Genomic DNA, 23,094 nt, shown 5'->3' with positions numbered 1-23,094 from the left:
CCCGGCAACCAGAGAGAGAGAAGCGAGAAGCAAGAGGGAGATAGCTAGTGTGGGCGTGTGTGTGTCATAGTGTTTTGCATTCGCACGCCCAGCGGTTGTTGTTTCAAAATGAGACAGTGCGTCGGGAGCCCGCAGGCATCAATATGACCATTTCTATTATTCAGAGCTGATTACGGCGCTAAATCGTACAGTGGTGAATACTTTTTTAATGAGCTCTGAAATACAACTGAGAAACTTTGTCAGCTTTTTTGTTTGTCTGATTCTGGCTGTGGGCGGAAATAGTGTATTTGATTAGTGCACTGGTGTGTGAGGAGCAGGTTGCAACATATGAGTGGGGAGATGTTAGTGCATCTGTGGGTGTTCACAGGACGCATGATTAAATAGTTGTTCCATGTTTCCTAGGCTGATGCAGTGCATGTACATGTATTATCTTCATGTGTTTATGTGGATACAGATACACAGTATATAGTATGTAAATGTGTGCTGTGCAGGGTTTCCTGCTGTGAATCCAGACCACTGGATTGAGAGAGATCTGATCGACCTATGGTGCACATGGACGATTGCGCACACCCATATCTGCCTATTGATGACAGGTCAGAGTGCTGTCCCAGCATCCCCCCACGGGCCAGAACATAGGGCAAGCCGGGGCGGAGTGCACGTGAGTTGTACTCATCAGAAACAACATATGCTGGGCCGTGGAGGACAAGGTCACCCGGAGAAGTAGAGGGGGGGGAGCCCAAATGGAGCGGCTGTTTGAGAGAGAGCAGAATACAGACAATGTGTCTGCTCGCACTTAACTAACCTGGTTATTGTTGGCTTTCTGCAGTAATTACATTTCTTAAATGGCAAGTAAACCAAAAATCTGGTTTCCTCTATCAGGTTAGAGGAATAAGAGAAATCTGTAGTTAGATTGTGAGTCTCTCGCTGACCTAAATGTACTCGCATAGCAGTTTTTTTCCAGCTGTCTGTGTGCCATATAATATCGCAGACAAAAGCTCCAGCAGCCAATGTGATTAATCCAGACAAACGCAACACGTCACCTTGATAATCAGACTGTATTTTCATGTTCATGAAAGCAAGTTCTCACTTGTACTATTTTGGGGTTGTTTTGTGCCAGCCAATCAGTCGTGACTGATATGTCAGGTAATGAACGGCTGATTAAATGTGCTCTCCTTGTTATTAATTTCAAAGCTTTAATTGGCTCGCTTGTTTTCTTTATTATTGCATTTATCAAGAGAAACAAATAGTTATATATCTCATGATGTAGGAATTAAAGTGTGTTGTTGAGTATCTGCAGTTCGATTAGTGGCCATGTCTGATAAGTGACTGATTTCTGGTTTTATCAGAGAGACTGATGTACGGATGAAATGAGTTCCTGTAATGATTGGTTGGATTATATCCATGGACATCTGGGGAACAGGTTTGTGGAACGATGATTAAAAGTTTTCATCTTCATTTCAAACTCATTATAGTTCTTTTGAGTTCATTATCACTTCTTTAAGACACTTAATAACAGTTAACTAAGTGGTTCCACAGATTCAGATAGTCAAAGACAGATATTTCTGCTGTGGCTTTAAATGCTCCAGCATGTTCACCAACTGTTTAGTATCTGTCTTTGCTTTGGTGCTGAGCTGGAAGTATCTGTTTAGCTGTAACAGCTGTCTTCTGTGGCCGGCTACAACCTTGATAAGAGCAGAGAGAAGTTGCAGGCTGCCAAACTAAACCATCAAGATTAAAAAACAAAATGCTTGGAGCTAAGAGGGACTGCAGATTTGGTTAATGATAACGTGTTCCAAATTACGTGTTATCCGTCGACCCATTGTTAATACAAAATATTTGTTGGTGCAGCTTTAATATCTGATCAGTATTTGGTTCTTTATCGTCGAAACTTTCCTATCACAGTTGTGAAATCCCCCCCTCCTCCCCCACCTTCCCAGAATGTGCGAGCATGTCTTCCATCGGGCGTGCGTCCACCGCAACAAGAGATGAGCCACAGATGGTCTCGCTGTCTGTTAAACTGGACATCGTTCTCTCTGGTTTCGACTGGCCTGCGCCTCCTCCTCTATCGCTTCCTCAGGTCTGAGCAGGTGTTTGGCCCGCAGTCAGAGTCCAAATCACATCCATTTCATCTGTAATCAGCTGGAGCCCCTGGCACTGATGGAGGAGATCAGAGCGCCGATCAAAGAATTATAAGCCCACCACGCCTGACCAGCCGACCATGACACGGACAAGGCAGCAGGGGGGACGGGGGGGACGGGAGGGGGATGGGGGAGGGAGTGAGATCTACAGTAGGGATGAAAGGAGCGAAGATGGAGATTTGAAGGCCTGCATAATCTCCCAGGGGAGAGACATGAAAGCGCAGCATGCTGGGTGGAGGCAGCAGTGATGGAGGCTGAGATGGTATACTGCAAGTTCTCCTGGGATTTTCTTTTTCTTTTCTTTTTTTTTCTTCTCTTTTTAACATTTCCATCAATTTGCAATAGGTTGTTTAAAGTCAAATTCTGCGCTCGGTTCCGCTTCAGTTTGAGGTAATTAGGACGGGAAGTGAATTCCAATCACCATGTGGAAGGAAAGTCAATGACATTAACTTGACGCTTTTAGAAATGGCTTGATGTCCTGGCACTGCTTAGAAAACCCTTGATTGTATGCAAATATAGAAAGTCATGTGCTCAGGTGCATGAAAACTGATGGGTGGTTCACATATTGATGGTAGTGGCTTTAAAGGGCCATGTCGGACACTTTGTAGAGGTTTTTTTTTTTTTTTTTTTTATTAGAGGAAGACAATACAAGCCAGATCACAGTCTTTCACATTCATCTGGATTCACAAACACACACACACACACACACACACACACACAGTGCATGCAGCTGATCAAACTGCTCTTTGATTATCAGTCTTTCATCTGTGCCAGCTCAACACAAACACACTGCACAATCTGCCAGCACATCATCCACGCACGCACGCACACACACACACACACACACACACACACACACACACACACACACACCGCTCTTTTATGTGAGGTGGTCAGCATAAAGACTCAACACGCCTGTTTGTAACATCTGTATTCACAGATATGCTAGTTAATGCTATCACTTCAATGCAGACTCACTGGGGCTTGGGATTGCTTTCAAGCGTTCATTCAAACCATGCAGAATTTCATAGAAAACCCCCGTCCGTCTGTACTCTACCTGCTGTAATTGTTCACCTGTGTCTTTGTACCAAGACTCTCAGATGCTGAGTGTGCAGGCTGTGGGAGGGTGAGTGCATGTTTCACTGTCAGTAGAGTGTCCGCTCTCCGCCTGCTTTATGTCAGTGCATAGGAAAGAGCTTTTTAGCAAGATGTAGAGCCGTGTCTCTCTTTACTTCGGCCCTGTTGCGTGCTCGGCTCTGCAGCTCCGTGTGAGTAAGTGAGAAGTATTAGCAAAGAAAATGCTGACTTTGATGTTGACCGCCCTCACTTTACATCCCACAAGTCATCTCAGTCAGTCGGACAGTGCTGTTAGATGATATTTTATCAGCCATTCTTCTCTTTGACTTGAACCCTGGGCTTTGAAATGTTTGGTCTTTGATGCCACTCCACAATCAGAGCTGTTATATGTTTATACATTCTTATTTCAGGCATTTAGTTAAAGCTGTCTTACAGGCTCCCTGCTTAGTCCACAGACTCCTCTATAACATTTTGAACCCTTCAGAATACATTTGAATCGCATAAATGAAGCCAAGTTAACCTGGGTCACAAATTATCATTTTGCAAAGAATCTTGGGAGATCATGTTTTGTACATTTTTACTTTTTCAAAGTGAAGTTAAAACAGTGACCTGTGCCAACAATCACACTTTACCTCTTTTGAGACCCATATTATTCTTTTTCATTGAGGTCTTTTATAACAAGGATTCTTCATCACATTATCAAGTAATTACAAAAAATTGCTTCGTTGGTTAGTGAAATCATTTCATCCGGTTTTCAGTAGAAATGTCTGTATTGTAGAGTAGTGTGCCCACCTTACTCTGTGATGCTGACACTCCTTTCCAGAAAGAAAAACGCACTACATTCATTTTTTCCCCCAGTGTCTCCTTTTCTCACTTTTTAAAACTGGAGTTTACATCCACGCTGAGAGCTCAGTGTGGCTGTTGCCTACTTAGCCACAGCAGGGCTTTGAGCTAAATGCTAACATCTGTCCCACAATGACAGTGATGCGTGCCAAGATGCAGCGGGTAATGTTTACCATATTCACCATCTTAGTCTGGCGTGTTACTAAACACAAACCACAGCTGAGTTTTTGCAGGTATTTGGTCATAAACTGGTTACATAAAACTAAAATTTTGGTCTGGGGATGAAAAAGTAATAATAAATTAGAACATCTATTCTAAATTATTGCCATTCCATCTGGACCAGAGCAGTTGGACCAAGCATCAGGTTGACACAGCTACAGTGCAGCATGGCTAAATATGACCCAGTAATAGATCAGTCAACACCTTTTTTTGAATTTCAATAATCCAATGTTGGAAATCACTCCTAAGCTGCATCAGAAGCTGCTTCATAGCCAATCATAATACGCCAGATCTCCTGATTTTCAGAGGAGGGAGAGAAGGTATAAAGGCCAGGAAACTCTCTCTCTCTCTCTCTCTCCCCTCCGTCCAAGAGGTGTGAAATCGTTTGATCCAGCTCGTTCTATTTAGGTGTAACAGCTTTTGTATGCGAGAGTTTGCACTTGTGTGTGTTTTTTTAATGGTGCCGGAGCAATAAAAGGTGGAGGGATTGGGGGAGGGAGCAAGGTCGAAGGCAGGAAGGAAGGAAGGAAGGAAGGAAGAGAGCTGCTGTGTTTGTTTTGCAGGGAGGCGAAAGGGGAGATGAAGGGTGGGGGTGGGGGGGATTGTCCTGCAGCCCATCCCTCTGTATGTGTGTGTGTGTGTGTGTGTGTGTGGGGGGGGGGGGGGGGGGGGGGGGGGGGGAGTTAGGGGTTAATGGACATTAAGTCTGTCCCAGTGTGATAGTCGGGGTGCAGGCTGCTGGGCCATGTGCCCCGGCTCGCTTTAACCGGCTCAAGGGTCAGAGGTCGAGGTCTGAAGTCAAACAATGCCTGCGAGGACTAGCAATCAGCTGGGACAGCAGCAGAGGTCAGTGTGTGTGTGTGTGTGTGTGTGTGTAGTAATGTGGGCTGCCAGGAAGGTAGAGGTGGGGAAAAATGAAGGGCAGGAAGAGGACAGTGGGAAACAGAGAGATGCAGCGGGGAAGAAAAGAGGACAGACAGATGGGGGCTGAAAACCTTCCTCGTCTCTTCCTTCCTGTCTTCCGCCCTTTTTGTAAGAAGAACCCTGCTTTGCGTCTCCCTGCAGGGATTCATCTTACCTCCAACTACACGCTGACAAGAAACACACACACACACACACAAGAAGACAGACGTGCCAATGAAATGACACAAATCGACAGGCAGCAGCCAAAACACACACCGCTCAGCAACCCAATCAGAACATGTGGCCTATTTCTCTGTATGTTTTAATGAGCTCTCCATTGTGGAGTGCTGACTGATATTATTAGGCTGCCATGTCTCAGCTCATTAGCTAAACCAGGCTCAACAACAACACCAGCAGCTAAAAGATGATTTGATACCGCCTGCAGAGTTATGTGACACCACAGGACCTTAAAGAGGCGGCGGTGAGAGACGGATCAGCCGAGTTAATTTGGTCATCAGGGGGAGAGCGAGGCTGCGCCCTCGCTCCTCACAGCGCACGCAGGGATCGTAAGAGTTGCTTTGAAAGAGAGAGAATAGAAAAGAAAAAGAAAATAAAAATTCATCACAGACTTGACTTGAGCCGCCTCTCCCGGCGTTCATAAAGTTCCCTGCAGAGAGTGCAGTTTTTAGAGGCGTCAAGAGAAGTAGTCAACACGGAATGGAAAACAATCCTGCAGCTAGCTAATCTGTTCTTAGTTGATTGTTATTGCTCCGTGGTGAACGACTCCATTTCTGCATTGGCACTGTATGGATTCCCTCTGCTGTATGCTATTAAAGCAGCTAAATGGATCACACTGACTCACCATGCCTCTGCTGCTTTTCCAATAGTTGGTGGTACAGATACTGCTCATGCTCTTAAAACTAATACTGCTGTTGGCCAGGTCATTTATTAGCACGTTAACCGCTAGCTGACCACTGTGGGCCATGCGAGCTGTTATTACGCTATGATGTTGTTACATTCAACAGTTGTTGAATACTCACTATGCAGTAACATTACAATGTTGTGTATATGTTAAAGGGATAGTTCAACATTTTGAACTACAGAAACGGAGTTGTTTTCAAGGTAAATTCATGCAAAACCACTGATGTTTGTTGCCGTTGGTGGCATTTGCCTCAAAAACAACTCTGTCTCGTAATGCTCCGTTATTATCTCATAGTGTGGTGAATGTGCAGGTCACAACTCGTCCACCAGAGAGTTTTGGAGTTGTTGGATTGTGTATTTGATGTGTTTCATGAGGGAAACCAAGAAATTAGCCTCCGTAGCGTACTGTAGCTCTGAGCAGCTTCTAAAAACAGCTTGCACCGACAATTAAAGGTAACGAACGTACTCCTAAAACTATAGGGATTATGGCAATGGGCCAGTTTGCCAAAATGTTGAACTATCCATTCAACATGATACAGTATAATTGGATGCTGCTACAGTATATTTCCATGAAACCATAGCACCCATTTTAACTGCATTTTTAAATTTTTCAACCAGAGAAAGTAAATGACTTGTCTCTTCCATTCACGACCATCAAAACGATGCAGAATGAGTAGAGTCGACCATAGTGTAAATTACCCAGTGGCTCTGAAGGTTATTTCACCCAGTTCAATAGAACAGATCCTTGGGGCTTACAAAGCCACTTAGCTTTATCCTAACACCATAACAAGTGCACAGATCAGAGGAGAGCTGACGTTAATGAGTGTGGCTCATCCCTGTATCGGCCTCAATCAGGCTCCTCGGTCAGGTGCAGGGTTGACGTGGAGGTCGGCAGGTAGCAGTTAGGTGTGTCACCTCACCACCGTCTTAAATAGATTGAGACTCTATTGATAGGATTATAATTCTACAGATGGAGAGCTGGTCCAGACCATCAATACAGGCCGGTATCCTGGTTTCAACTATTTATTGGAGGAAGGGTATAGTCTCCTCATCGCTTTGCATCGATCTGATGTTTTTGTCTTATCAATACTTTTTATCTCCGGTTGAGCCGAAGCTTCAGCAGATAAGTCACATATCATGTACATCATGATTAATTTACCGAGTGTCTTTCCACCACACTCCTAACTGATTTTTTTTTTTGTTTACCTCAGTCAAGCATAAAAAATATTTTTTGCAACATTTCATGATTTCTTTAAATTATTAAGTTTTTTTTCTCTCTTTTTTTCTAAATTAAACTACATAATGGGTACTTTTACTTATCTTAGTGTCTGCAACACTTTTACTACATTTTTTATTGTACCAATGAATCTTTTACTTCAAACTAGTGGATTGTGAAGAATTTTCTTCTCCACAAGAGCAGCAGGTTAAACTTTTTTTGTTTTGTTTTTCCAGTTGCCCTACGGAAACATTATTTCAATTGCAATTTATTATTTTTTGTTTACTACAATATAATTGAGCTGTGTCCTTTTGGAAAGTAGATAACTCCTTGATGAAGATGATTTACTGAAAGCAATTTAACATTATTTATTTGTTTGGATTGTTACACAACTATTTCTTACAAATCCTAATGGGGTAACTTTTAGAGTGTTACAGGGGTTCCCATTCACTTCAACACAGACAGACTCCACTATAGTCCATATAGTTTAAAAATGTATTTCAGGATGTAATGGCAATAGCAACCTTCAAGATTTTACCGTCATGTTTTCAAAAGCTTTGAATATTCAATAGGTATTAAATTGTATTTTGTCTGTTGGTCATGTGACCACTGCTTGTAGGTCATATTAGTCCCTGAAGTCTCATCTCTCTCTACAGTATCTACCACTTAGGACAAAGAGGGTTTTAAGAGGTCACTTCGTGCACCATTAAAACCCTGTTCATTTGCTGAATTTGAAGATGCTGTATTCTGCTTTGGTATTTGGCAATTATTTATGATAAACAGGAGTGTGTTTGCAATAGCGGTGAAATGGAAAGAGAGGAAGATAAAGTAAAATAGGAAGTCAATAAAAGACAAAGGAGAAATGAGAATAAGGTACACGTCACGTTATTTTAACTTTCATCCAACAGGCAGAAGCCTCGACTCTCCACCTCCTTCGCCGCCTCTCCCTCCTCGTCTGCCCCTGTAGTGTTTACACGCTGCCTCTTCTCTTAATCCGACCTTCAGGATGCCAACTTCACTTTGTTGCATCTCAGCACAGAGATGGAGCATCTTGGAGAGGAGACAAAACATGAAAAATTGCATGCCTCCCCCAACATCTCAAATGTGTTTTTCTTTCTTTTTCGCTCTCTTTTTTTCTCATCCTTTCAGCCCTTCATCCCTCGCTCCCTCCCTCCCTCCCTCCATCTCAATCTCTTCACGGCTCACTCATGCGTTGGCCGGCGAGGCCTCCAGCATCGATCCAATAAAGCTGGTAGTCGGCACTGCGAGGCTTGGAGAGCTTTCACCCAAACCTAGCATTTAAGCACGCTCATTTAACAGCACGTCGCCATGATCTGATCTGCGGGTGGAGGGTGGAGGGTGGAGGCGGAGGGGGAGTATTATTTTCCTCTCAAAAGTGTAATCAATAACAGTCACATTGGTTGGAAATGGGCACGTAGACACACACGCATGCACACACACACCTCTCCAAATCTCAATTACCTCCCCTGCCAATCTGCCAAATAGACCAAAATGTTTGTTTGCCAGCTCTGAAACTTAATATTCACATGTGGGAAGAGGCGAGGAAGAGGGAGTGGGAGACGTGAAATGTGCTACACATGCATAGGTATTTTCTTTCTTTGGCTGCGTTAAAGTAAACACAGGTTGACATTTTGTGCCTGTTTAAAAGTCAATGGGTTCCCTTCTCCAATGAGCACACATCATCAAAGGCGTCGTTTTACTCGCCGATAAGCAGCAGCAGCAGCAGCAGGTGTGGAAGGGAGAGATTACAGATGGTGTGTGTGGTGCATTTAGCTTCTTATGAAGGTATTTAGTCCTCATAAGAACACCAACATCGATGAATATCCATCATTCCTCTTATCAGCAGCAGATAGGCTGAAGTTCCCTCACTGGTTTGGGGTCTTATTGAGTTGGAGTTGGATCTCTTCAAGTTGAAATCATGGTCTGTTCAGTAAATAACCCAGCCAAGCCATGCAGATAGTTTTGGTTTTGCATGCTGAGGTTTTTCTTTAGATACTCATCTCTGAGATTTCTGCTGCCATTTGAATACAATAGAAGTGAACGGAAATTTTTGCTTATGGTGCCTACAGCATTTAAAAATGACATTTCAATTTGACAGTGTCCCCTCTTTCCAAGAATACCACAGTATGAAGAGCTGTCAAAAAGAACTACTTTCTGCTGACAAAAAATAGTCCCTTCTACGAAAACACTGGACAGACCGTTATGTCGATTATCCTAAGACTTTAGTCTGCTTCAGACAAAGTGCTTATCAGATTACGTAACAGGGAAATAATAAAATCCTCTTTCCAGTTCCGTAATCAGACAGGACTGCTTTTTTTTTTGATAATTTCTTTCGAAACAGACAATCCTGCATAACTGCACTATGATTGGCCTTGTGATGTAAGAGTTAGGTACAGTTTGAACTTCTCTCTCAAGTTACCTTTTCTAACCCTTCACACAACTTCTTTGCATAAGTGTAACCCAGTGAAGCACCATGGAAGCCTTTGATAAGAGATGGAAAGCCTACACTGCAAAAATTCAAATATCTAACCAAGAATATTTGTCTTATTTCTAGTCAAAATGTCGTTTCTAGTCAAAACAAATCTCATTATACTTCAAATAAGACTCACCACATAAAAAGTAGCTTGTTTTTAGACACTTTTTTTTTACTTCTTTCAAGCATATTTTTACTTGAAATAAGTAGAAAAATCTAATAGTGGAGCAGTCTTTTCTTCCTTATTACAAGCACAAAAAAATTTGCTTTCACTGGCAGATTTTTCTACTTATTTCAAGTAAATTTGTTTGAAACAAGTGAAAATGATCTAAAAGCAAGTTAATTTTTAGGTGATGAGTCTTATTTTAAGTGGAAAGAGATAAGGGTTGACTAGAAATTTGACATTTTGACAAGAAATAAGACAGGTATTCTTGGAAAGATTTTGAGTTTTTGCAGTGTACTTTTGATTTATACTGTTAATTACAGTACATGGAGGTCATGGAGGCATCCTGGACACAGATGTGATAACAGACTTTTGTGCAAACACATCATACAATCTAGTTTGTTTCAAGCGTGATTAGGCCTTCAGTCATATGGTTCCATCAGGCATTTAACTTCAACAGTGGCAGTGATGTAAACACAACAGCCAGGTGAAACCATGGTGAACAATATGTGCAGATCCGTTTCACCAATTTTCACGGTGGCTAGCAGCTCACTCGTCCTCCCATGTTGCTGCGTGGGTGCTCTTTAACTACATCTGATGATATAATAGACGCTGTGTCTGGTTGTTGCTGCAGAGGGAAGTTTATCACTGTGAGAAATACAAATAAAATCCCATTCATCTCCACTGTTTTGTCCATTGTCAGCAGAAATCTCACATCCTAAATCATGGGAAAATATCTGTGAGGTTAAATGTCACAAGAGAAGTTCTTTTTTTTTTCTTTTTTGTAATTTGGATGAATCGACTTATTTCAGCAATAAATCTCACTTGGAAGAAGAACAAGTAGAACATGTTGTTTCTTTCTTAGCACATGGGGGTTTGTTAGCATAGGTAGCTCACTAATGAATCCAATGATGACATTCATCTAATATAATTAAAAAAGTTATTTTCACACTCAAACACTCCTCTAATGAAACTTCTGATGAAAAAGTAATTAATTTATTTAATGCTGCTCATGGCTGATTTAACAGTTACTTGTTAATAAGTGACGTGCTTCATCTTGGATGAGTGCACTCAACACATTTCTGCCACTTATTGATGTCACGGAGTTCATACTTACAGTGTGTGTGTGTGTGTGTGTGTGTGTGTGTGTGAGTGTGTGAGTGTGTGAGTGTGTGCGTGTAGTATTTTAATGTGAAATTCCACTTCTCATCCTGTGCATCAGTCTCACCTGCAGCCCAGTAACAAGTCAATCATCCTGTGCTGTTATTGGACTGTAATGCCGCTCTGTAGCTGCACACTTGACATGTTCATTAGGTATAAACCAATTCATTTACAACACAGTGCTATTGGATTGTCCTTGCCTCGACATTCATTTCCTAACACATTGGTGTTTGATGCGTTGCCAACGCCAATTAACTTTGATAACTCAGCCCCAGTTTAATATACTGCTGCTGAATTGGCTTGACAAGAGTGCAGCGATAAGCTATTTCTGCGCTTTTTTGAGTGCCGATAGCTGGATTATCGCTCAGAGTGAGGGAGGGACAGGGAGAACTTTCCTGCATAACCCCCAAGGCCAAAAGTCATTAAAATGTTTGCTTTTGTTTTTGTTGGCAGACACTCACACTCAGAGGAACATACACCGATTATAGCTGCGTCCTTGTTGGCTTCAATGATTTGCATAACTCATTTCTGTTTTACATTATTGTGGATTTCGATGACTGTGTTCAGTTTTATAGACCTACATGCTTTCAGAGTCAGAAATTTATCTTTCAGCGCAGCTTGGATGTATAAACCACTCTGTGTGGCTCGTGCATGTTTTAAACACTTTTGCGACAAAATTGTCTCTGATGAACAACCCAGTCAATAAGGAAAGTGAATTGCTGCTTCTAGCTGATGTCTTGGTTTTTCCTCTCCGCCAGGCAGGCTGCCAGAAGCCCGGCCGCTCCCTCGAGTCCCTCCGATCAACTGATTGATCCCCCCCGATCCATCACTCGACACCGGTCCCGGCGAATGGGAGCTGACATGGGAGCCATGGGCGGGACAAAGGTCCTGCTCCTGGTAATTCTGGTTGGATGGGAGAAGTCGGTGGGCCTCAACTGGAACCCAATCCCACGCAAGACTGTTCGATACAAGGGTGAGTGACCAGTGTAATGCCAGTTGATAGAGGGGTTCGACCTCAGTGGCCACTAAAACATTTCAGTGAAAGCCTGACTTTAAAAAAAAAAAACATAATGCGGCAATTCCTTCAAGTCACAGTAGAATCCAGTGCCCCTCCGTTAGCTGCTCATGTACTCACACTAAGTTGTCAAAAACATGTCAAACCCTCTTTTCTTATCCTGTAAAACTGGATATGTTTATACAGAGTTTATCACCCTGTTAAGGCAGCAAGCTAATCCCCCATCGTTTATCACTGTTAGCTTAGTTAGCCAGATAGGTTTGTGCTCACACACGCTTTCTGTGCTGAATACTTAACAAGCTTTCAGTTTGGTATATAATACGGATAATAATAAAGATGTTTTAGTCCATATGCAATAGACATTTGTACCTATAAGATGTGATAGCTCCTCCCATTTTGGACTGTCCAGCTGTCCTTTCCCTGAGAGGTGAGCAGGTGTAAAGACAAACTGTTGTCATGAGACATGCAGCCTGGACATGTTTTTGGAAATGCGCCATGGTAACTGTTGGACCTCACAAAGCAGATTAAACAGGCTGACAGCTGTTTGTGGTGATTTACCAGGTCGGACATCTGATTCAAAGCTGATAAGACAATGTATTCCATTACAACAATCAGGGAAGGGATAATGATTTCTGACGAGGCCTATACTTTGACCCCCAGCAGAACAATATATCGGTCTAATCCTCGTGCTCAAACTGTATTTGCGCTATTTATCTCGGCCCTTCTCTTTAGCCAAGCCCAGCTTTCTTCACTGAACAATGCCAATTGTTGCAAGATGAGAAATAGTCTTTTTTTTTTTTAATCCCTCAGAGGGGAAGTGCTGCATTCTCTCTCTTGGGGATTATGGAAATACCATAAAGAGAGGAGGAAAAAAATATGTGGAGAAAAGCTACATTTTCTCACCTCTCTGTACCACCTATGCTACCTTTCATCCCATATCTATCCCTCCTTTCCGTTCTCTTCCTCCTCTTTCTTTCTCCCATTCATCCCTCCCCTCTCTCCCTTCTTTGCTTTGTATGCTGCGGCTCATCGCATGAACCCGAAATGCTCTCATGGCGTTTTCACAAAGAGCTCCGATTTCAGCCACTCTCGAGGAGAATGGCGCGTGGTGGTGGTGGTGTGTGAGGATATTTCAAAAGCTGCTTTCTCATACCGCTATCGCCCATCCCCCCCACCCCTCCCCTCCCCTCCTCTTCTCCCTCTTTTTCCACACAGCCCTCCTTCCTCCTCATCCCTCCAACGCTACAGGCATCACTGGTGTTGTGGTGAGATGTGAGGACATGAGAATGGAGGGGAAAAACAATCGATAGGGCATCAATAGTTTCTGGTGAAACGCTCCAGTGTGACAATGCGAAGCCAGTGTGTTGGCAGGGCAGAGCAGCCCCAGATCCACGCTGCACTTTGGCCAGCGCTCAGTTGTGGTAAAGACTAAGCAGACAGGGCAAACAGGGACAGCTGCACACATGTGGTCTTATGTGAAAGAAGCAAAAAAAGAAAAGAATCTCATTTTTTGGTATTTTTCTGAATAAATTTGCCTGTCAAGACAAGATAACGCCATTTGCTTCAAGTCTAGCTGTACTGTCTGAAATAAAAGCCCTGTCATGAAACACGGGAGAAGGCAGATCACGTCACTCGTATCGTACTTGATTTGAGTGTGGCACTTGAGCGCAGAACGATTCTTGACGCAAATTGATTTGCATTGGAAACAAGTGGGATTATCTTACCCGTTGACAGATTTCTCCACTTGGTTAAAGAAAAATGAGATTTTCGGGCGCAATACCGGGTTAAATGACTTATATGGATGGATTCTCGCAACAGTGCTGAGGAGGAGATATTATGAAAGAGGTGAAATGGAAAAACAAAGCTGCAGAAAGACGGAGAGATGGATTGGAGTGGAGGGGGGGGGGTTGAAACGAAAAGAGAGAGAGAAGATATATAATGGAAAGAAAGCAGCAAGGAGAAGAACGGTTGAGAAGCACACAGAGAGAGAGACTGGGAGAGAGAGGCCAGTCACTAACTGCCTTAAAAGGACAGAAAGTAGCTTCAGACGAATGACAGAGAAAGGAAAACACACACACACACACACACACACACACACACACACACACACACTCCTTCTCTCTCTCTCTCCGCAGGCCGTTTACCTTGTGTTTCATTTTGCATGGAAGCATCTACCTTCCCATACAAACGCACAGCATCCATATTAACGTCTGATTGTGTGTGTGTGTGTGTGTGTGTGTGTGTGTGTGTGTGTGTGTGTGTGTGTGTGTGTGTGTGTGTGTGTGTGTGTGTGTGTGTGTGTGTGTGTGTGTGTGTGTGTGTGTGTGTGTGTGTGGAAGGGAGGGAGAGAGAGCGAGAGAAGTGCAGTTTGCATGCAGTGTGAGTTTTCAAGACAGAAACGAGAAGACAAGGCAATAAAAAACAAGAGTGAGAGAAAATGTGAGGGCACAGAGGGCGTGTGTGTTTATACCTATTTGTGTTGAGAGGGAGTGTGTGTGTGTGTGTGTGTGTGTGTGTGTGAGTGTGTGTGAGTGTAGCTGCGTGTCTGTCTATCTAATCCCCTTTGTTTATATGTGTGTGTCAGTGTGTGTACTGCTTAGGCTGGCAGTCTGAGGGATTTGGAGCTCCGGGGCAGCACAGGAGGGGTGTGTATGCGTATGTGTGTGTGTGTGTGTGTGTATGTGTGTGTGTAAGTTGGGGATGGGTTATGGTTGGGTAGAGATGGCTAAAGCGATAATATTCCCCCCCACCCCTGCCCAACCTCCACCTCCACCTCCGCCCCCACCAACATCAACACCACCACCGCCCAACAATTACAGCAGGTTTAGATGAGGTTGCAGAAAAAAAAGCAAGCATCCCCTCTCTCTTTCTCTCTCTCTCTCTTAATCTATTCACTTCTTCTCCGTCTCCTACTTTTTAAAAGTCATGTGTTGACATTTTAAATCATAGGCTGTTGTTATCCTTCACCAGCCGCTCATCACATTTATGGAGAGAAAGAAAGAAAGAAAAATCAGTGTTGGTTCCTAATGAGACGTTTTATGTACATGCATTATATATGGTCTTCATAAAGCTCCTAATGAGTGTTGTAATTTACATACTTTTCATTTTTGTCGCATATTCTCTCATTCTATTCACTGACAAGGTGCATGTGTCTTGATTTCCTTTCTCTTTTATGTGGATTATAATTCATACTTATGTTCACATTGTACACGTTTCTTATCCATCATTGTTTGCATATACAATACATTTTTATCTAATGTTAAAGCATAAGTCTGATGTTATTCCCCATTTACATTTGGGCTAGATTTTATTTTAGACCAAAATACCAGCATGCTAATCCATCTTTCAGTACTTTCTGACTCAGCTACCTTGTTTGTACAGCACTCAGCCCCAAGTCTGTTGGCTCCAACTGTAGATGTAAATCTTCGACTATAGTTTAAGTCATTTTATAAATCAGCTGGGTAGCCTACTGTAGTTTATGTTAGTGAACAAACAGTAGTTCTCAGGGGCCATTTTCAGTTGGGGATTAATAGACATTTCAAATATTTACCGCATCAGGGCTATATGTGAGATTAACATAACATAAATGAAGTCAGCCATATTTATGGTAATTAAGGAGCATGCCACCCAGTGCAACAGTGTAGTGAATGGAGCTCTGACACAGCAGCCTTTTGAGAGCTATCAGCAGGTCTCAGTGGGAGTGGGTATCAAATCCCACAGTCCAACATAGGCCTCTAATTGTCTACATGGCAGCACTTAATTTCCTATCAAATGGTCCATCATTCAGACAATTCTTGCCTCCTATGGTCGGAATGACGGTGTTTTTTTCTTTTTTTTAAACATCCTGCCTTTCCGATAATTAATAACATATTTTTTCCTCAAATGTTTTTGCACTGGTTGGGCTTAGGCAATGATGAAAGGAGTTGGTTAAGTTTAGTAAAAAGACCAGTTAGAGGCTAGACAGGCCAGATAAGGACAATAAAGGTCTTTTAAGTTAAGTTTAAGTTCAGATAGATAGAGAGAGTCCAGATAAGTAGGAGGGAGTCACCTGTTGAGTAAAGCACATTTCCTTATATTGAAAGCCTTGTGGCATGTCGGAATGGTGGTAGGCTATGTCGGAGTGGTGGGATGTCAGAATGACAGCATGTAACCGTCCTAAATAAGTAATTATTATTATGCTAACCTAACTGCTAGCTTGCTTTAAGCTACCTGAATTAAGAAAAGGCAGCTATGTCTTTTGAGAAAACCCTTACCACACTGTCTGTGGCACGGCCTCATTGATTGGACGATAATGGCGTAACATTAGCTCTTTGCTAACGCTGCTCTTAGCTAACAGAGTTGAAGTGGCTCCATCTGGGATTTTGTTTTTCCTTTTAGCAACACACTGTTTATGTTGCCGTTGATTTTTTTTGTTGAGTCTTTGTACTGATGAACGTGGTAATCCCAGCCATCATCTTGTCTGTCTGTTGGTGCCAAACACATCTTTCCCTCCTGCCGGCACAGCACGAACGTCTGCTGCACCAGCACCGCTCATTTAAAGTGTTATGTTGTCACGAGTTTTTTTGATGTTCAATTTTTTTGGTGTTGAGGATGAAGTCAAATCATTTATGCATCATAAGGCTCTGCCCAGGTGTAATAATGACCTAAATCACTTTTTCTTAACAATGACCGGAAAAGTAGTGAAATGACAATATTGTTAGTTAAAGGGATAGTTCACCCAAAATTCAAATTTCACTCATTATCTACTCACCTTCATGTCGACTAAGAGCTGTGAGAATTTTCAGAGTCCTCCATGCCTTCTCTGAGTTACGGGGGGGTCCGCACAGCAGTATTTGTCCATATAATGGTTGTCAATGGATACCAACTTTCTTCGTCCAAAAAGAATCTGACACAGGAAGAGCAGTGAACTGAGACACTGGGAGCTTCCGCTACAAACAAGCTTAAAATATAGACTTATTTAATTTTTTTCGGAACAATTTCTCATGTCGGGGCTTCAATACAAGAGGGACATTACAAACGAGCACTACGGAGGTATTTGGATGTTTTTTGGTGTGTCTTTTTGGACGAAGAAAGTTGGTAACCATTGATTGATGAGTAGATAATGAGTGAAATTTGGATTTTGGGTGAACCATCACTTTAACAGCAGTAGGCTATATATATTAAGCACAGCAGCTGTTAAAGCCCTGTGTGTAATGAATTAGCATTTTCTTCTTTCACTTATAAATTCAACTTCTGTTGAATCGAAGTGCAGTTGCAAGTTAAAAGCCTCATGTCTGCAGGTCTGGTGGAATCAATTCAAGGTTGTGTGTTTTCATTGAGCTTGTTGACAATAAGAGAAATAGGACCTGCATCATCCTTATAACTAAAAGGTTCAAGCAGAGGATTTCATATCCTTTCTCTCTCTTGTTTCCTGCCTTTCACCTCTTCTCCTTTTGTTCTCTGTCTCTGTGACTTACCTACTCTGTCTTTTCCTCCCATTTGTTAATGAACTGGCCACAGCTGATTGGAGTATCCATTATGTTGTTTTAAAGCTATTTCACGCTCTTAACCTGGCCCATTTCCACTCACCAAAGAATGTGCTTCAGTTGATAGCGCCACTGTCTTCTCCCACTCACCTTTTATCTCTTTTTCCTCCCTCTTTCTCCCTGTCTTTTTTTTTTTTTTTTTTTTTGGCCTTCTTCTGGTGCATTTGTACACACAAACGCGCCTCAGCCCAGCCTAACAGCAGAGGCCAGTAAGCCAAAACTATGACAAAACACAGCAGCTGTGGTTAAACAAAGAAAGAAAGAAAGAAAGAAAAGAGGAAGAAAAGAAAGACAGAGAGAAGAAAGCAGGAGAAATAAGATCCCTTAGAAACTTGATGCTGCTTTTGAAAATCTAGCCAGCATTTATGTAGCAAATGAGCCCTGCATCTTTAAAGAAAAGCCAAAGCAAATTCATGCCTCTTGATTTAGTAAAGGAAAGACAGAATGAGAGATGGTGGGAGAAAAAAAACAGAGAAGGAGAGTGGAAAAGGGCTGGGCCTCTGACCTCCAGAAACCTCCCTCCCTCCCTCCCTTTCTCTCACTCAACCTTTCTTTTTTTTTCTCCCCCTCTGTCTGTCTCTCTGCCGTATCTCCCCATACCCTCCAATTACAGTAATGAGTGGTTGAGAGAGAGGCAGAGGAGGAGGCAGAGAGAGGCTGTGCGTGACTGGGAGGATAGATGGGGGAGGGACGGAAGAAGGAGATTCATCACTGTTTTTTTTTATCTGCATTGAGTGTCACTCATCCTCTGACCCTGCGCTGATTGGTCAGTGAAGATTAACAGCCGGGACCAGATGTCAGGACCCGGAGTGGTCTGTGTTGTCATACTGACTTTGTGAGAGCTGACGTGTGGGCAAGTGGGCACATGGATTAAAATGAAAATGCTGCTCTGAGGAGGCTGCATTTATCCAAAGCAACCTCTAGGGCCGTGATTTATACCTATTTATATTGTATTAGAAAGCCATCACCTCTCTCCATTTCACATGGAGGAACAAAAGAACATCCCACATAGGCATGAGTCACTGCCAGATACGTGAAATGTACGGCATCATGTGTGAAAATAACATACAATATCACATGTCATAGATTCATACACTGTATGTGGCTGTTTGGATGTTTCACATGATGACACATGTGATTTATCACATGTGAAACAGCACTTTAGATGCTGCACATGTTTTTTGTGGGAGTCTTAACACATGAAAAGAATCTCATGACACAAGCACACTTGGTTGTCACATGTGCTGGTTGTTTCCTGTGTTGTTTTTCCCTCAATCAGTACACAAGGCTGACTTTGTAGCCTGTGAAATGAACCGACATATGAGAGTATTAAAGTATTGGACACATTAGAGTATATTAAAGTAATTTCTCCGCCTTGTGTGGGCCACCTTATGACGGCCTTCATATTGCAGCTATTCTGGCAGATGCAGTGATTGCAGTAGGTAAAGAAAGAAAGATGATGACGGTGTGATTTTGTCTCGGGTCTTGACTCTCGTATCAAACAAACATGTTCTCTTACATCTGGAGAACATGATTTAAAGAGCGGGCTGTCTTTGTAGCACCACAGTGCTCATGCTGCTGACAATACACAACAACAATGTGGCAGGAGCTCCTGCGATTTGGCTGTTGCACTGGGCCATGTTGCAGTTTCTATTATACACTAACACTGCCCATCCCAAAGAAAAGTCACACTCTAATATTTTGTTGGACCGCCTTTAGCTTTGATTACGGCATACATTAGCTGTGGCATTGTTTCGATAAGATTCTGCAATGTCACAACATTTATTCCCGTCCAGAGTTGAATTAATTTTTCAAAGATTGTCACTGGGTTTAAGGTCTGGACTCTGTGGTCACATTGGACCACATTTCTTCCTTGAAGAAGATGATTCCCCACTCTCCTTTCAGTTTTTAATAATGCGTTGGACAGTTCTTAACCCAATTGTCTCCGAAATCTCCTAAAATGTTTTATTTGCTTGATTCCTGCCAATAATTTGACCCTTCTGAAACAGATTAACATCTTCTCCACAACCACAGGATGTGTCTACAACATGGTTGTTTAAGAAATGAGACTGCATCAGTTAAGGTTAAATAAGTTGTTGCCATCTTAAACATAATCATCCATACAGTAATTATCCAATGGGAGGCTCTTACCTATTAGCTTGGTTAAATCCAAGTGGTGACTTTTATTTTTTGGACGATTACTGTAGTTATGCGGCCATATTTACAAACATCTAAGGTATTTTATAGTAGGAGGATACACTATCACTAGTTTAGTATTTCATGGTTTTTCTCATCACTTTTCAGTTGAAGAAGAATTGCCCTTGTTGTGTTGTCATTTCTGGCATTTTTTTAGCAAATCAAATTCCAAAGCTACAGCAGAGTAGTGTGCTTCACCACTCCAGCTCCACAGGTACCCCCCCTCGTTGTGTGTGTCATTGCCACGGCAACTTTGTGTAAAAAAAAAAAGGCTCTCCCTCTCCCCAGCTTGCTCCCGCCTCTGTAGCAGTCATACATGCCGAACCATGACGCTGGAATGGAAAAGCCTCACTTGTGGCATCAACCAGCTCTTGATTTGTTCTGCTTGTTGTGGATTGCAATGACCCCCCACCGAGCGAGGCTGTTCCACCCCCCTACCCCCCTCCATCCCCATGGCCACCGCCGCCACCACCACTCTTCCTCTCCCGCTTTCATCCCCCCCCTTCTTCATCTCCCCCTCCCTCCACCCCACCCCTCCAGTATGCTGGCTTGTTCACTTGTTGTGTTAATCCACTTTTTTTCTTTTCTTTTTTTTTACCACTTCCTCTCCTCCCACTCTCCCATCCCTTCATCTCACACTCTTCTAATTCTGTTGAATTTCACTCACAAACAATAATGATAATGCTGTGTAGGAAATACAAATGCCACACAACCGATAAATAAGGGCTTACACATTTAAGCCACACAGAGAGGAGTAATTATTCAGCTCAAAAAAGACACTTTAATTATGTATTCATCAATGTGCTTAGGTTTAGACTTTACAACGAACTGATTCGATCCTGAGCGAGTTCTGCATGGATTCCTTCTGTCTGTATAAAACTATGTCATTCACTCTTAATTTACTATAACATTTAATCTATATTAACCTAAATGCAGCCCATAATTTGCACAAAGTATGTTTGCAGATGCAGCCAGTAAAATCATGAACATCTTCCCCCATCTCGTCTCTCTCTCTCTCTCTCTCTCTCTCTCTCTCTCTCTCTCTCTCTCTATCTCCAATGCTCTCATTCTGTCTTCCATCTGACTCTCCTGTGAACTTGTCGTCTGTTCAGCAGACAAAGCCCGTGCATCCATGTGGGAGTGTGCGTGTGCGCGTGTCTTTGTGCGAGCAGTGCTGCGTTATTTTTTTTTCTTCAAAGAGGGTATACCTGCTCGGATGCAGGTCTGACAGTGCTCTGCATGCATGCTCGGGTATATCTGCATGTCTGTGTGGGCACTGCACAATGTCTCTCCCTCCCTCTGTCTGTCTCCGTCTGCCGCTCATTCGCTGTTTGTCGCTGCTTCAAAGATCTCCCCAAAATAGGCCTTTAATCATAGTTTGGTGTGTGAGTGGCTCGGTGGTTAGAAGCTATAAGCAGAGGCTGGGTGTATTTATAGCAGGCAGGGAGGGGGAAGCTGGAAAGCCGATGGAGGCAGATCACAGACCAGAGACCCGGTTCAAGACCTTTTGCGAGGCCGGGCCGTGGAGCAACAGGCCGTTGGCCCTGCTGCTCCCCCCCCTCCTCCTCCTCCTCCTCCTCCTCCACACCGCATCGCAGCTCTGTTCGGTCCAGCTTGGTTTGGCTCGGTTTGGTTTGGGTGTGCACATGCATACATACGCAGCTGTATGCAAGATACAAGCACAGACACGTAAACGCAGCTCACTTGAGATAGTGAATCCATCAAGGTGAATGTTGTAACGCCACAATGTTCGATACATTAGAGCTGAATGCTTGAGTGAAGAAATGATCCACTTCACATTAAAGGTCTCCTGGAGACAAACATCTTGACAGTGTGTCATTATTGTTGCATGGCACGATAATTGAACAGTGGAACGTTATGAAGGACACTGTGTTGTCTGGCCAACATCAAAAACACAACAAAATGATGGTCAAGTCTCAAATTCTGGAGCTTCAAGTACTAAAGCAGAAAAGCAGAGATGTTCTAGACAGCCTTGTTAATAAAAGCATCAGTTATGTGTCATTGAAAGTGCTGAGAAAATAATATTGTCCACTTCAACATCATACTACACTTTTCCTCAACAGAGTTTGAATGTACTTTAAAGGGATAGTTCAACATTTTGGCAAATTGGCCATTGCCATAATCCCTATAGTTTTAGGAGTAGGTTCGTTACCTTTATTTGTCGGTGCAAGCTGTTTTTAGAACGGTGGAGCAGAGCCGCGAGCTGCTACGGAGGCTAATGGGATTTCTTGGTTTCCTACATCAAACTCATAAAATACACAAACTTGCACCGATAGTTAAAGGTAACAAACCTACAGTACTCCCAAGACTACTGGGATTATGGCAATGGGCCAATTTGCCAAAATGCTGAACTTTCTCTGTAACATGTTGTACTTTTTTTGTACACTACATTTATAGTTACTGTGAATATTAACACTTTATGACCCAGATCACCTTACCCCAGACTTTTCTCTGAGGGCTTTTAGGGCTTGTGTGGCCTTTATGTGTGCATTTCTTGAGACTTCCCAAGAGGAATTACCCACAGTTAACAGTGTTGTGATGTTAAACACAGCAAGCAAAACCAGACGCATTGAAATCAGGAAACAATGGAAAAAGAGCAAACACATTTTTTGAATCAGATTTATCTCGGTTCCTATAAAATAAAGCTTCCATGAGTTTAAACTAATGGTCTAAAATGTGTAAAAGTGCTTGTGCAGCTCCTTTTAAGACCATTCATCTTCATGTTTTCTGAATCAGTTTGTGTTCCAGCTACTAAAATGATATATTTAATGTATTTACTTCAACATCAGACCACATATTTATCTTCAGTTTCTCTTCTTACATTCCAAACAAAGCTTTATTTAAATCTCTATATTGTTATTAGAGATATTAGCCACTCTCACAAATTCAGACACACACACAAACACAGCATCTTTGACAGCCTCAGTCTCTATCATCTGTTTCCTCTCCTTCTTTCTGCCTCTGCCCTTTTGTTTGTATTCCTCCATCATCTGGTGGAGTCATTACACCTCCCTCATCTCTGCCCTCTGTTTCTTATTCACCCTCTTTTATTTATAATCTTCCTTTTCTTCTGATCCCAATCTGTTGTCCTCAAGCATCAAAGGCCTTGTAATTTATTGCAAACGGTCCTCACACACGCACACACACACTCACCATGTCTTCAAAGTGATGGACAAGTCTCAAAGCCTCCCCTACATGGACT

General features: G+C 42.6%; 1 protein-coding gene across 3 annotated transcripts in view; it reads left to right on the top strand.

Moving 5' to 3' along the window:
* The window catches only part of sema4c (sema domain, immunoglobulin domain (Ig), transmembrane domain (TM) and short cytoplasmic domain, (semaphorin) 4C), a 101,485-nt gene that overhangs the window by 40,989 nt on the left and 37,402 nt on the right, over positions 1–23,094 (top strand). For 2 of the 3 annotated variants that reach the window (XM_083978659.1, XM_083978657.1), the window contains one exon: positions 11,894–12,108. In XM_083978659.1, the coding sequence (XP_083834785.1) occupies positions 11,985–12,108 (124 nt within the window). In that variant the 5' untranslated portion in view covers positions 11,894–11,984. The remainder of the gene's footprint in view (positions 1–11,893; positions 12,109–23,094) is intronic. The other variant, XM_083978658.1, reaches the window with a different exon arrangement.

Source organism: Trachurus trachurus (assembly GCF_905171665.1).
Source record: "Trachurus trachurus genome assembly, chromosome: 9".
NCBI classification, from domain to species: Eukaryota; Metazoa; Chordata; class Actinopteri; order Carangiformes; family Carangidae; genus Trachurus; species Trachurus trachurus.
Note: the sequence above shows the minus strand (reverse complement) of the source record. Positions and strands in the feature narration are given on the sequence as shown.